The sequence below is a fragment of the Vigna unguiculata genome, chromosome 3 (genome assembly GCF_004118075.2).
Source record: "Vigna unguiculata cultivar IT97K-499-35 chromosome 3, ASM411807v1, whole genome shotgun sequence".
Taxonomy (NCBI): Eukaryota; Viridiplantae; Streptophyta; class Magnoliopsida; order Fabales; family Fabaceae; genus Vigna; species Vigna unguiculata.
This window is the reverse complement of record NC_040281.1, coordinates 2,457,809-2,470,926: the sequence shown is the minus strand read 5'-3', so window position 1 is coordinate 2,470,926 and position 13,118 is coordinate 2,457,809. Positions and strand designations below refer to the sequence as shown.

At 26.7% G+C, this 13,118-nt stretch overlaps 1 protein-coding gene across 1 annotated transcript; it reads right to left on the bottom strand.

Annotated features, from left to right (window-relative positions):
- Positions 1-4,433: 4,433 nt before the first annotated feature.
- Positions 4,434-8,331, bottom strand: LOC114176393 (beta-amyrin 28-monooxygenase-like). Its single transcript, XM_028061435.1, has 4 exons — positions 7,705-8,331; positions 6,468-6,886; positions 5,668-5,855; positions 4,434-4,993 (listed from the first exon to the last, which is right to left on the bottom strand). Exons 1-4 carry the CDS (start codon positions 8,238-8,240, stop codon positions 4,694-4,696), a joined length of 1,443 nt encoding a protein of 480 aa, XP_027917236.1. The 5' UTR covers positions 8,241-8,331; the 3' UTR covers positions 4,434-4,693.
- Between the last annotated feature and the right edge of the window lie 4,787 nt (positions 8,332-13,118).

Here is a 13,118-nt window from a genome sequence, read left to right as displayed (position 1 = left end):
TCTTTTTCCTTCTTGTCACTGATTTTAAATTCCTATCCTTAACTTGATTTGAGAATTTACAAGATGAAACGAACATTAATTTGACTCAAGTATTAAAAGCTGAGGTATGAACATTTAAATAACAGTCTTACCAACTAAAAAAATTTAAATTTAGTATTTTGTTTAAAATTATATATTAGTAATCATAAAATTCAGTAATAAAAAAAAGTCATCTAAGAATTTCTTAATCATTCACTATTATTCATATCTTAAATTATCTGTTTAAAAAAAATGACAACGGTGATCTGCTAGCAGACAACAAGAACTACCAGGTTTCAATTCAACCCTCCATAAAACAGTTATATATATACATATACTTTGAAATTCTAAATACTCTTTAATGGTGAGGTATACATAATACATATAATAGTTTTTTTTTTTTTTTGAAATTGTATACATATGCAGATGTTGTACACTCACATATAATAGCAAATGCATCAATTAGACTGATATCTTTAGGGAATATCTTCAAACAAAAATCGATATTTTTATTCAGATGTATAAAAGTTGTTTAAATAATTTTTAAACTAATATCCAAAATAAATAAGAAAATAATGTTTTTTTTTAAAGCAGCGAATTGATGGCTGCGTGCATGCATGCACTATTGTGATTTAAAGGTGATAAGATAAGTTTCCGCCTTAGGTCTGACGTTTTCTCTCTTCTTATCATCTCTGCCTAACACGCTTTCTTAAAGTGTATGTCAAAGAATCATTCATACATTATGTCCAAGAATAAAATCATACAATAATTTTCAATTATTTAAAATGTATATAAATACACACATATATAGTCAAAAAATAGTTTATGCAAAAAAAAAATCAACATTTTCGCTATATTTTTCTTTCACGTGTCCTTGAGTATTTATTCAAACATATTGATAATTATTTATTATTCTCTATTCTATTTTCTTTCAGATACATTCCTTGTTATTTCGCCCCAATTTTTATATACATTTTTCTCTTATTTTAACCTATATGACACTTAAAGCAAGATAAACTTTGTTTAGAAAATCAGACTACGCTCGACTTGTTAAACCGTTTCTTTTTATCAGATAAAATATATTAGTACTTCTTGGGGCTCTAATACTTTTACTAAACTATTTACAAAATTCCTTTAAGAAAAGGTTTCATGAAGCTACAGAATTCCTTATTCCTTATTAAATATTAATTTAAGTATGACGATATATTTAATTTTAATCAGTATACATATTTTGTAATGTAAGAAATATATAATTTTATGTTTATTTTAATTTTTAACTTTATAAAAATAATTATTATATTACTTTAATATTATTCTATATATAGGCTACTGTCACCTAACGTGATAATGTGGAAAAGGTAAATATTAAAGCCTATCCGAATTTTTTTATTATTTCTTGTTTGCCTTGTGAACGTTGGAGGCTGGAATATTTGGACTCCAAGTCTTTCTTTATCTCTTACTTATCGTGCCTCGTTTATTTTTCTATTTATCTTTTTATAACCTCTCATAAGAGTTTATTATTATTATTATTATTATTATTATTATTATTATTATTATTATTAATAAGTCAATTTTAGTTTGCCTATGAATAGACGTCTCTCATTTCTTTTAAATCACACTTTTCCCTTTTCTTTTATTATAAGTTTTTTTTCCTTACAAAAGCTTGTTTTGCTAATTCTATATTTTTCAGAAACTTTCTGTTGTATTCTTAAAAACTTGCACAACATATTCATATTGGGAACAAGTCTTTAAGAACAATTAGTTATTAAGACAATGATCATTAACACCTCAATAAACCTATTTTATTTTATTCATATTCTTATTCGATCTTTACTGTAATAATTATAAGAAGTGATAAAGCAGTATATAACTAAATGAGAAGAAGAAAGAGAAAGATCGTAGATTCGAATGTTAATATTATACTTTTAGAAATACGAATCCGGATTCCAAATTTCACCCACTCACCCCTATTCCGCATAAAATTTCTGAAAACTTATTTTCGGGTGGAGATGAAATTTGATGGGGTGCAGGAAGTTACTTGTTAGTCCTTTAACCTAAAAGCTTTTTAATGTGATTTTAGGCAATAGTTTTTATTAATTATACACGCATTTAGTCTCTTTAAAACAAATTATTTTAATTTGACTTTTGCTACCTTTTTATTTTCTTTAAAATGAAAATTTATTATTTTTAATTTATAGTATTATGTGTCACTGAAATTAATGATTTGAAATTTTGAAATAGTAAGGATCAAATAAAAATCTTTTCAAAAAATTAAAATTAAAATTATCATATTGTATGAAGAATATAAACCATGATTTTAGATTTTACTGAAAGAAAATAAAGAATTATCTTACAGATATCGAAATTAAAATGTGCCTATTTTACAATTACTAAAAATATATTTAGAACTTTTTAATAATCCTTATTAATTTTAAGTGGTCATCGCGCAAGCACTGATACTCCCAGACACTATTGGATTTGTTGTTATTTCTTATTCTATTTTTACTTATTTATCATTTTTAATTTTCAATTTGAATTTAATTTTCTTAAATACTTTAACTAGTTTTATTTACTTAATTTTTTTTCCCTTTAAATTAAACGGAATCTGTTAGATTTACACTGGATTTATTTTCTAGGCGATACTATGGAAAAAAAAAAATCATATTTTCCCTTCAAAATATATTTTATATTTGTTGAGTTCAGAATATTCTCTAATTTAGAATTAAAGACACCCTCATATGTATTAATGGATGAACAAAATACACATATATTATGAAATTATCAGTAATGCTCCCGTGCTGGTTTGGATTGAGTTTGTAAAACTCATTATTTTAACTCAATCAAAATTGAGCAAAATTGAATTGAATTTATGTAATTTTTCAAAAACCCAAATTAAATCAATTTGATGAATGGGATTTATTTAGTTTGGATAAACCGACATTGGAGTTTTAAATTTTTTTAAAACTGATGGTTGAAATATACGGACACACGATACTTCAACATTAAACATATATAATGTGATCTCTCATTATTTACAAAATAAAAATATGAAAATATTGTTTTTGCTTTATGATAACGCTGTACAATCATATATGCCTCTTTTCTTTGTTGTTTTTACAAGGAAAAATACTTTTTTTTTTTTGTAAAGTGAACCTATATAATAATAGATTAAACAAGGATATCTTAAGTTTTAGTAAATATAATATTTAATTATATTTAAGAGTAGCTATAAATAGTTTCTAATATTTGGGTACTTTTCACTTTATTGATTTGGTACCCTTAATTATTTGAGTGGCACAAAAAAGTTAAAGACTATCGCTGTGTGGCTGCAAGCTGTATATAAGAGAGTCCAAAACTGAAAATGTCGACCTAAAACTGATAAAGATTCGTGGCTTCTTATATATAACTCAATATTAATTTTCCTTCTTTTCTAATTTTGCATAAGTCCGTACGTGATGCACACTATTTAATATGTAAGAATTAAATAAAAAGTTAATAATATGTTTTTATCCATCGAGTTTTAGTAAAAATTAAAATTAATCCCTCTTGAAAAATTTAAATCCATTTAGTTTCTCAACTCTTTAAATGCATGAATTTAGTTTTTTTAACCAAATTTTATTAAGTTTATTTTATGTTTCAAATATATTTTATTATAATATTTTAGTTTATTTACGCCGTTTGACATATATTCGTTTTAATGTTAAGAAATACGTTTGAAATCACAAATAAACTAAAAAAAATTAATTTAAAAGATTAAATCCACGCATTTTTAAAGATAAGAGACTAAATTAATTCAAGGTTTCCAAAATATACTAATTCTAATTTCTAATAAAAGTCGAATAAATTAGTTTAAGATTTTTAAAAGATACTAATTCTATTTTTTAATAAAAGTTGAATGAGAAAAACAAATTTAACCCTTAATTAACTGAGTAATAAGGCATAATGGAAAAAGAAAAATTAAAGCCAAAAATGTAGGTTTGCATTCCTGAATCTCCATTGACAACTTTTGAAGTTAGAAAATTGTTTATTTATTTACTATTAATTTTACAGAGCTTCAAATATATATATATATATATATATATATATATATATATTATCCCTTATCTTTTTTATTCATCAAGTTCTTTTAATAATTTTGCCTAAAGTCTCAAAGTTTTACTTACTCAACTAGCCCTTACTTTTTCGAACGGGGAAAACTTTAAGCAAATCTAAACCTAATTTTTCTTTCTATCAGAATCTGGTCATGATTAGACATATATGTGAAGAAAGTCAAATTTAATTATACTTATCTTATCTATTCTTTCTTATTAAAATTTCAAGGCTCATACTTTAATGAAGAAAACAAACATTTGTAGGTATTTTATTGTATTTTGGATGAACAAGGAAAGTTATATGGTGAAAATGGAAGCCCCAAGTACAGTAAATAAGTATAGTTCATATAACTGAAAGGTAAAGTACAAATTATTATCTCATCAACCCCAACTGATATTTTAATACAAACAATAATCAGTTGGAATATTGACAAGTCCCTCCAATACAAGAAATTAAAGGATGAAGTGTAAAAGAATAAATATAAAGCATTGAAAAGATTTGGCGTATAAATATATATGTATGTGTATGGTGTAGATTGATTTGTAGAAAACTCAGAAGAGTTTTTGTGTTGATTTAAAGGAAATTAGGGTTTGTGAGGATAAAGACGAATTGGGAGGTTGTTTGCAGGAATGGGCATAGGATCAACGATGATTTTTTCATCTGGAATAAGTTTTTCCCACTTAAACCTCTTCACTAAGTTGTGCATGAAAACCAATATTTCCAACCTTGCGTACTCTTTTCCAGGGCACATTCTTGGTCCTCCACCAAATGGCACAAAAGTGTAAGGAGCTGGTCCTTTTCCTTCGAATCTGCTTGGATCAAATTTCTCTGGCTCTTCAAAGTATTCTGGATTTTTGTGTGTTGCATTTGCACTCCAATACAACTACACACATATATAGCAAAACCAAAGTCATCACCCAAAAAATAATTCATTAGATACAGATAATATTAAATTACAGCACATATAAACTTCATCTTATTGAGTTAGTTTACTGATATTGAGTTAGTTCGGTAAGGTTGAAGTATATTTAAATATCATTACTTTAATATTATACTCATTTAGAGTTTATCTTAATCAAAATTTAGACGTATTGTATTATTTGTTATTAGGTTTACTTGATTTTTATTATTGGAAGTTCTACATTGATTAAAGATAAGATAATATTATAATATATAAGTTTTAAGTTTTTAAGGTTTTATATTGAAAGTGATGTTAAGTTTCTCATAAGAATAATTTGTCTTGATGGTAACTAAAAGTATATTAAAAAGATAAATGGGTGGAAGAAATATATATTTTATTGTGATAAAAATTCATTGTAAAATCCCACCTCAAATGTTATACAAAATCTTACAAATATATTGTCTAATACTTTTAAGTTTTTATTTTATGAGTGATTTAGTGTTCGTGATGCCTCTTTCAATAGAAAGAAACAACAGTTTATTGTTATAGAAAATAATCACATAACTAATAATGCTTCAAGCCACATGTAGTGAAAAATGGAAAATTAAGAGAGTGTACGTAAAGTTATTTGGCTGTGTAGTATTCAATTTTCTTACCTTCCATCCCTTTGGAATTGAAAACCCATTGAAAGTAAAGTCATGCATAACTTCCCTAAAACCTCCTTGAAGTGGAGGAGCAATTCTCATCACTTCACAAGCTACATTCCAAGAATATTTCATCTTATTTATATCATCCCAATTCAATAACTCTCCGGGCAATTTCGACTTTGCAATTTCCATTTGCTCTGAAACAATCACACAAAAAATTAAGTATATATATAGATATAAATGTTAAAGTGTCACATCTTATATTAAAAAGCATTAATAAATATTTATTTATTTTTTTACACAAATACTCTCTTTTAAAACAATAATGTATTTTTTCATATAGAGAATTCTTAACTTTTTGTTTTAGTTTTGGGCTTGACTTAGTTACCAAAGTGCTTGTTTCAGGGTGAAGTACCCCGAAAGAAAGGTTTCTTTCTGCTGGAGCTGTATATAAAAAAACTAAGTTTTACTGTGTTTTTTTAGGTAAAAAATTATTATGAATTCTACCAAATTTTGATAAAAATTGCACGAAATTAGAACAACAAACAAACGCATAAATGATGAGGTCATCTTTGATAATTTATTTTGGATTTTAGTTCGTAATTCAAACATCAACCGAATCATGTAAATTAAATCGGTGAAGTTTGACGCAAGTTAAGAGGATTGAAACATGAAGCTTTTGACTTGTGCACTTGAAAGTTGACTTTAAGTACGTAAGAGATGTTTGTGGGTATAAATAATTTTTCAACAAATATTTACAAAAAATAATGAACTAAAATGAATAAAAGGTTAATTAATTAATAAATTACCTCGATAGACTGCATCATAAATGTGAGGGAGTTCAGCGAGGAATTTGACAACGAAAGTGCATGCAGCACTTGCAGTGTCATGACCACCGATCAAAAGTCCCAGAATCTTGTCTGCAATGTCCAATTCAGTCATGAAATGTCCGTTCTCATCGCACGTGAGCAGCATGTGAGACAGTATGTCTTGTGTTGCTGAAGCTTTTCCTTCGCCCAAACCAACTTTCCTCTCTCTGATGATCTTCAACAGCTCCTTTCTGATGCTTTTTGCTGCTTTGATAGCTTTGTTGAACGGCGTTCCGGGAAGATCAATGGGCACTGATATGATTCCCGACGCCAAAAGATGAAAAGGCTTCTCAAATTTCGCTACGTGATTCTCATCCTCAACGCTCATAAACAACCGACACGCCAACAGGAACGTGTACCTGTTACAATACCGATTATTTTAATAATCTCTGTTCTATAAATTTGTACGAAATATTATATAAATAAATAAGTAAAAGATTATTAATAACTAAATGTAAGAAAATCGTTAGAAGTCACGATTTTATTTTGAATAAAGTTATTAAGATTTCTGGCGATTTCATTAAATCGTTAGAAATCTAGATGAAAGATCGACATTATTGTTAAAATTTTATTTTAGTAAGAAAAAAGTTGTTTGAAATTATTTGACGACGATTTGACCATTTATATAAGATTAAAATAATATTAATAAAAGTTAATTTTTATATTTTAAAAAAAGAAAATAAATAAATAATTGGTTAAGTATGTTTTTAGTCTCTGAATTTTGGTCCAAAATTGGTATTCGTCCTTGATCGAAACTTTGATAAATTTTGATCCCTAAACTTTTAAAATGAATGAATATAGTCTTTTTAACTCAATTTTGTTAACTTTTTTTTTTAAGTTTCGAACGCATCTCTCGGTAAATATTGGAGTTGTTTATACCATTTGACATATTCTCGACTCAATATTTACTGAGAAATGCGTTCGAAACGTAAAAAAAAATTAACAAAATTGGGTTAAAAAGACTATATTCATTCATTTTTAAAGTTTAGGGACTAAAATTTATCAAAATTTTAACCAGGAACAAATTTCAATTTTAAATCAAAGTTCAAATACTAAAAAAATACTTAAAACATAATTATTTATGAGAAATAACGATCAAATGATAGTTAAAAAAAAGAATTGCGTCAAAATACTGGCGTAAAAAACAAAATGTGAAGAAAAGGAGTGAATGATGAACCTCTTGGCCAAGGGATAGACGGTGAGATGGGTGTGGTTGTCCCAAAGGGAAGAAAAGTGGGTCTGCGCTATGGTGTCCATGATGGGAACGTAGCGTTGGAGAGCCTCGGGTTTCAGGAACTGTGGGAGCAACTTTCTCATCTTCTTTGACTCTTCCATCGAGTTCGTCAGCGCCGTCGTGGGGAACACCTTGTTCACGCTCTCCGGCCACCACATCGCCACCAGCTTGTTCTCGTTCGAGAACAGGAACTTGTTGGAGGCGGCGCCGCAGAACACCACCGCGGGTTCACCCAGGATGGAGGTTTTGAAGAGGTCGGAGGAGTACTTGATCATGCGGTCGAAGATGAACTTCTCCGGATGACCTTTCCATCCGGTGGAGAGAAACTGGAGACTCTCTCCGATGACCGGGAAACCGGTGGCTCCCGGTGGCAGGTTGGGGGCGGAGAACGGAGAGCGGTGCTTGTGGAAAAGGAAGAAGAAGAATGTGGTGACGAGAGAAACGAAGAGGAGAAGGAGGGAAAGGTAGAAATGCTCCATGCTTTTGGCGTGTGCGTGTGTGTGTGATTTTTTTCTCGTTGAAGTGAGTCACTCACTGCACTTTGTGGGTGCCAATTTATAGACACAATGTCATGATGAGGTGTGAAATTTCGTGGGTGCCTCATGCTCCTTATATACCGCATATGCCACTCAACATGAGAATAAAAAAACTTGCACACAGTGAAAAATGTGTTCGATTCAAACTTATCTTCTTCTAAATCATGATTAATTACAAAATCCTATGACTAATCTTTCATTTAGTAGATTTGAAAAACTCCTCATAAAGACTAAAAAACAATGTACGTTGATTATTACATCATCACACATTTATGGTGTATTTCAAGCATTTAATACCGAGTTTTATGACCGGATAACTCTTTAAATTCCTAAATTAATTAGAAATTATAGATAGTTTTATTGTAAACTTCAATAAGTTTATTGTAATTCGGATTAAATCAGAGAATTTTTCGATAGAAATGTCATTATTTAAAATGTTAAATGATTTAATTAGAGTGTTGTGATATTTTTTTATCATAGTAAAATCTTTTTGAAGTTGAGACAATTTGATTCTAACTTCCATCACGGGTCACTCACGCCAACAGTTATGTAAGAAACATATTAAAAAAGGAAATTTCGAGTCCACTGAAAATAATATTTAAAAAAAATATAAACTAAATACAAAAAAAATCTTAACTTCGAATTCTCGAGAATTAATTTATTTATGTAATGACAATATTTATAAATAAAGTAGTTGTTTTTTTTAAGTACAACTAAAGATGGCAACGAGTCGAGTCAGATACAAATAGTATCTACTCGCAACCTGATCTGCAACAAAAATATCCACTCGTTGCTCATTTACCCGTTGGATACATATTTAAAAAATATCCACGAATTTTTTTAAAATTCACGGGTACTCGTGGATATCTGTATATCTACAAATATTTAAAAAAAGATATATATTTTATAATATTTTATATAAAATTTAAATTAAATTATAAAAATATAAAATATAAATTAAATTTTAATTTTAATTAAATGTAACCTAATAAAATATAATTTTAATTTTAATTAAATTTAACTTAATAAAATATAAATCAAATTTTAATTTTAATTTTTTGTGGGTAGCGATACTCGCGGGTATGGATAATATGATACTTATACCCGATTCGTTTATAAGGAGTATTAAAAAATCTGCTATCCACGGATAATAAATACTAATGGATACTAACTATCCACCATGGATTAACTCAGGGGATACTTGGGAACACAAATAATTTTGTCATCCCTAAATATAACTATATTTTTTTGTTCTAGAAGATTAGTCATAACTTCTAATTGGTAGATACGATCTCAAAATTTTAAAAATAAACCAACAAAGATTTATAAATACCCAAGTGTTTATATAATAATAAGAATTATTGTATAAAATTTAAAAATCATATAAAATTGTAACTTAAAAAATCACAAAATAAGGTTTATTATTAATATATATATATATACACGTTTAAATTCTAAACCATGAAGAGTGGACTTGCTTTCCAAACCTAACATTTTGTCTGCTCAAGAATAAATCGAGATGGGCAAAGTTTCATTGACTTACTTAAGAGAACAAACCGGATAATGAATTTCCGTATTTTATAGTTTTCTATTTTTGTTTTGTTAATTTTACTTTTTCGAAATATAACTATTTAAATTACAGTTAGATGTATAAATATTTTCTAAAACTTTCACTAATCAATTAGAATTTTTAATTAGATAATTTTAAAAATTTATTATTTATAGAAATTAAATTACAATCCCTAAGTATTTAGAATTTAAATTATTATAATACTACATACTCATTTACTTTATATTAATTTTTATTTTAAAAATAAATAAAATTATAGATAGTTTTATTGTAAACTTCAATAAGTTTATTGTAATTCGGATTAAATCAGAGAATTTTTCGATAGAAATGTCATTATTTAAAATGTTAAATGATTTAATTAGAGTGTTGTGATATTTTTTTTATCATAGTAAAATTTTTTTGAAGTTGAGACAATTTGATTCTAACTTCCATCACGGGTCACTCACGCCAACAGTTATGTAAGAAACATATTAAAAAAGGAAATTTCGAGTCCATTGAAAATAATATTTTTAAAAAATATAAACTAAATACGAAAAAATCTTAACTTCGAATTCTTGAGAATTAATTTCTTTATGTAATGATAAATCAATATTTATAAATAAAGTAGTTGTTCTTTTAAGTAGAACTAAAAATGACAACGGATTGGACATGAATACTGTCTACTCGTAATTCGACCCGCAAAAATATTTACCTATAAAATTTAAAAATAGCATAAAATTGTAACTTAAAAAATCATAAAATAAGGTGTATTATATATATATATATATATGTATGTATGTATGTATGTGTGTGCGCGCACGTTTAAATCCTAAATCATTAAGAGTGGACTTGTTTTCCAACACCTAACATTTTGTCTGCTCAAGAATAAATCGAGATGGGCAGAGTTTCATTGACTTACTTAAGAGAACAAAACGGATAATGAATTTCCCTATTTTATAGTTTTCTATTGGGTTAAATATATTTTTGGTCCCTCAAGTTTGAGCGAAATTTGGGTTTAGTCCTTCATCAAAACTTTTGACCAATTTAGTCCTTCATCTTCCAAAATGCATGAATTTAGTCCTTTTAACCAAATTTTGTTAAGTTTATCTGACATTTCAAGCGCATTTCATGATAGTATTTAAATTATTTATACTGTTTGACACATTTTTGCTTCAATGTTAACTTAAATACTATCATAAAATACGCTCGAAACGTAAGATAAACTTAACAAAATTTGGTTAAAAGGACTAAATTCACGTATTTTGAAAGATGAAGGACTAAATTGGTCAAAAGTTTTGATGAGAGACTAATTCCAAATTTCGCTGAAACTTGAGGGACCAAAAACATATTTAACCCTTTTTTATTTTTGTTTTGTTAATTTTACTTTTTCGAAATATAGCTATTTAAATTACACTTAGATGTATAAATATTTTCTAAAACTTTCACTAATCAATTAGAATTTGTAACTGGATAATTTTAAAAAAATATTACTTTTAGAAATTAAATTACAATCCCTAAGTATTTAGAATTTAAATTATTATAATATTACATACTCATTTACTTGATATTAATTTTTATTTAAAAAATAAATAAAATTATTTTAAGTAAGTTTGTTTAGATAATATCATTATAATCAAAATCAATCACTATAAATATTACTTTGTAAGTCAAGATTTTATATTTAAAAAATGTGTTTGAAAATTAAGAAAACAATATATATTTAAACTGTGCGCCACGGAGCAACCAATGAAAAATCGTGATATTATGTTTTGTTATATACGCAATTATTGTTCGTATTCATTAGCCGCAAGAAATACGAAGCTATCATCCGCGTTTGGCAAAATCCAACTCATTATAAAATCCTCGTTATATTATAACAAGAGATTAAATATGATTTTCTTCGTTAATTTTAAGTAAATTTTAAATTAATTTAGTCATTTATCTCTTGAAATATATCTATTTAATTTTTTTAATCAAATTTGTAGATTTATTTAATGTTTCATACACATTTTAAAATTGTGTTTGAGTTGTTTATACTGTTTGACCTATCTTTACTTTAATATTAAGTCAAATACTATTATGAATTGAACTTGAAATGTCAAATAAGCTTAATAAAATTTGATTAAAATATTTAATTTACGTATTTCGAAAGATGAAAGACTAAATTGATCCAAAATTTTGAAATGGAATAATTTCAAAAATTCACTAAAAGTTAAAGAACTAAAAAAATATTTAACCCTCATAACAAGCTTCCTGTACTTGTAAAAAAAAAATTATGATCTATATAATTGGTTTGCTTTTAAAATTTATATGCCCACAAATTTTATTGTTTTTTCTAATATTAGAGTTTGATAGAATCGTGTTCGTTATCGAAAAAAAAAAATCATTTTATTTACTCTTTCTCCTACTTTTATCAACCAATCAATCCTGTATTTTTTTTCATAGATTATGATTTTTATTTTTATTTTTCTTCTAAAAGTATTTAGGAAAAGTTCTGGTGAAAATATCCCAATATGAAAACTGTGAGCCAATTTAGCCGCCAGCTGCAACCAACTTTCACGTTATTGTTTGCATTGCCCTTTTTATTTTTTCCAATTATTTTTTACAAAATCTTAGGGTTAGACATTAAATGAAAGAAGTACCAACTAATATTATTTTAAGATAATTATTATAAAAATGAATACACTTGTTATACTTGTCCGAACAACTATTTTATCCAGTTGTTACACCTTGATATGAATAAAATAAATACCTATTTGGTTATTTGCTTTGAATATGGATGTTCATTCTTACATTCGTTAATGTTGAGTAATTTAATTACTAAAACATAGTATTTGTATGAAGAAAAATCGTTACTACCAAATGACAATCTTCAATCTTCAATATTGGTTATTTGAGAAATGATAAACTTGTAATATTTCACAAGATTCAAATATTAATTATTTTTTAATTAATATAGAGAGACTTTTATGTTATCTCTTATATAATTTAATTTATTTTTTCGTTATTAATTGTGCGTTGTTTTCTCCTTATTCTTCTTGTTCGTATATTGTGTTTTTATCATTGTCCTTGCAAGTAAGTAGTATTTAGAGACTAGAGACAAGTTTGTGTTATCATTCGTTTAAATAAGTTATTAATGTTTGTATTATATATCACCACTCTTTTATTATAATTTATCGTGACTTTGATGTTTTATTTAACATGTATACTTTATCAAACATGGTTAAATTAAATACCAGTCACGCGTTTTTTGTTTTCAAGAATAATATTTT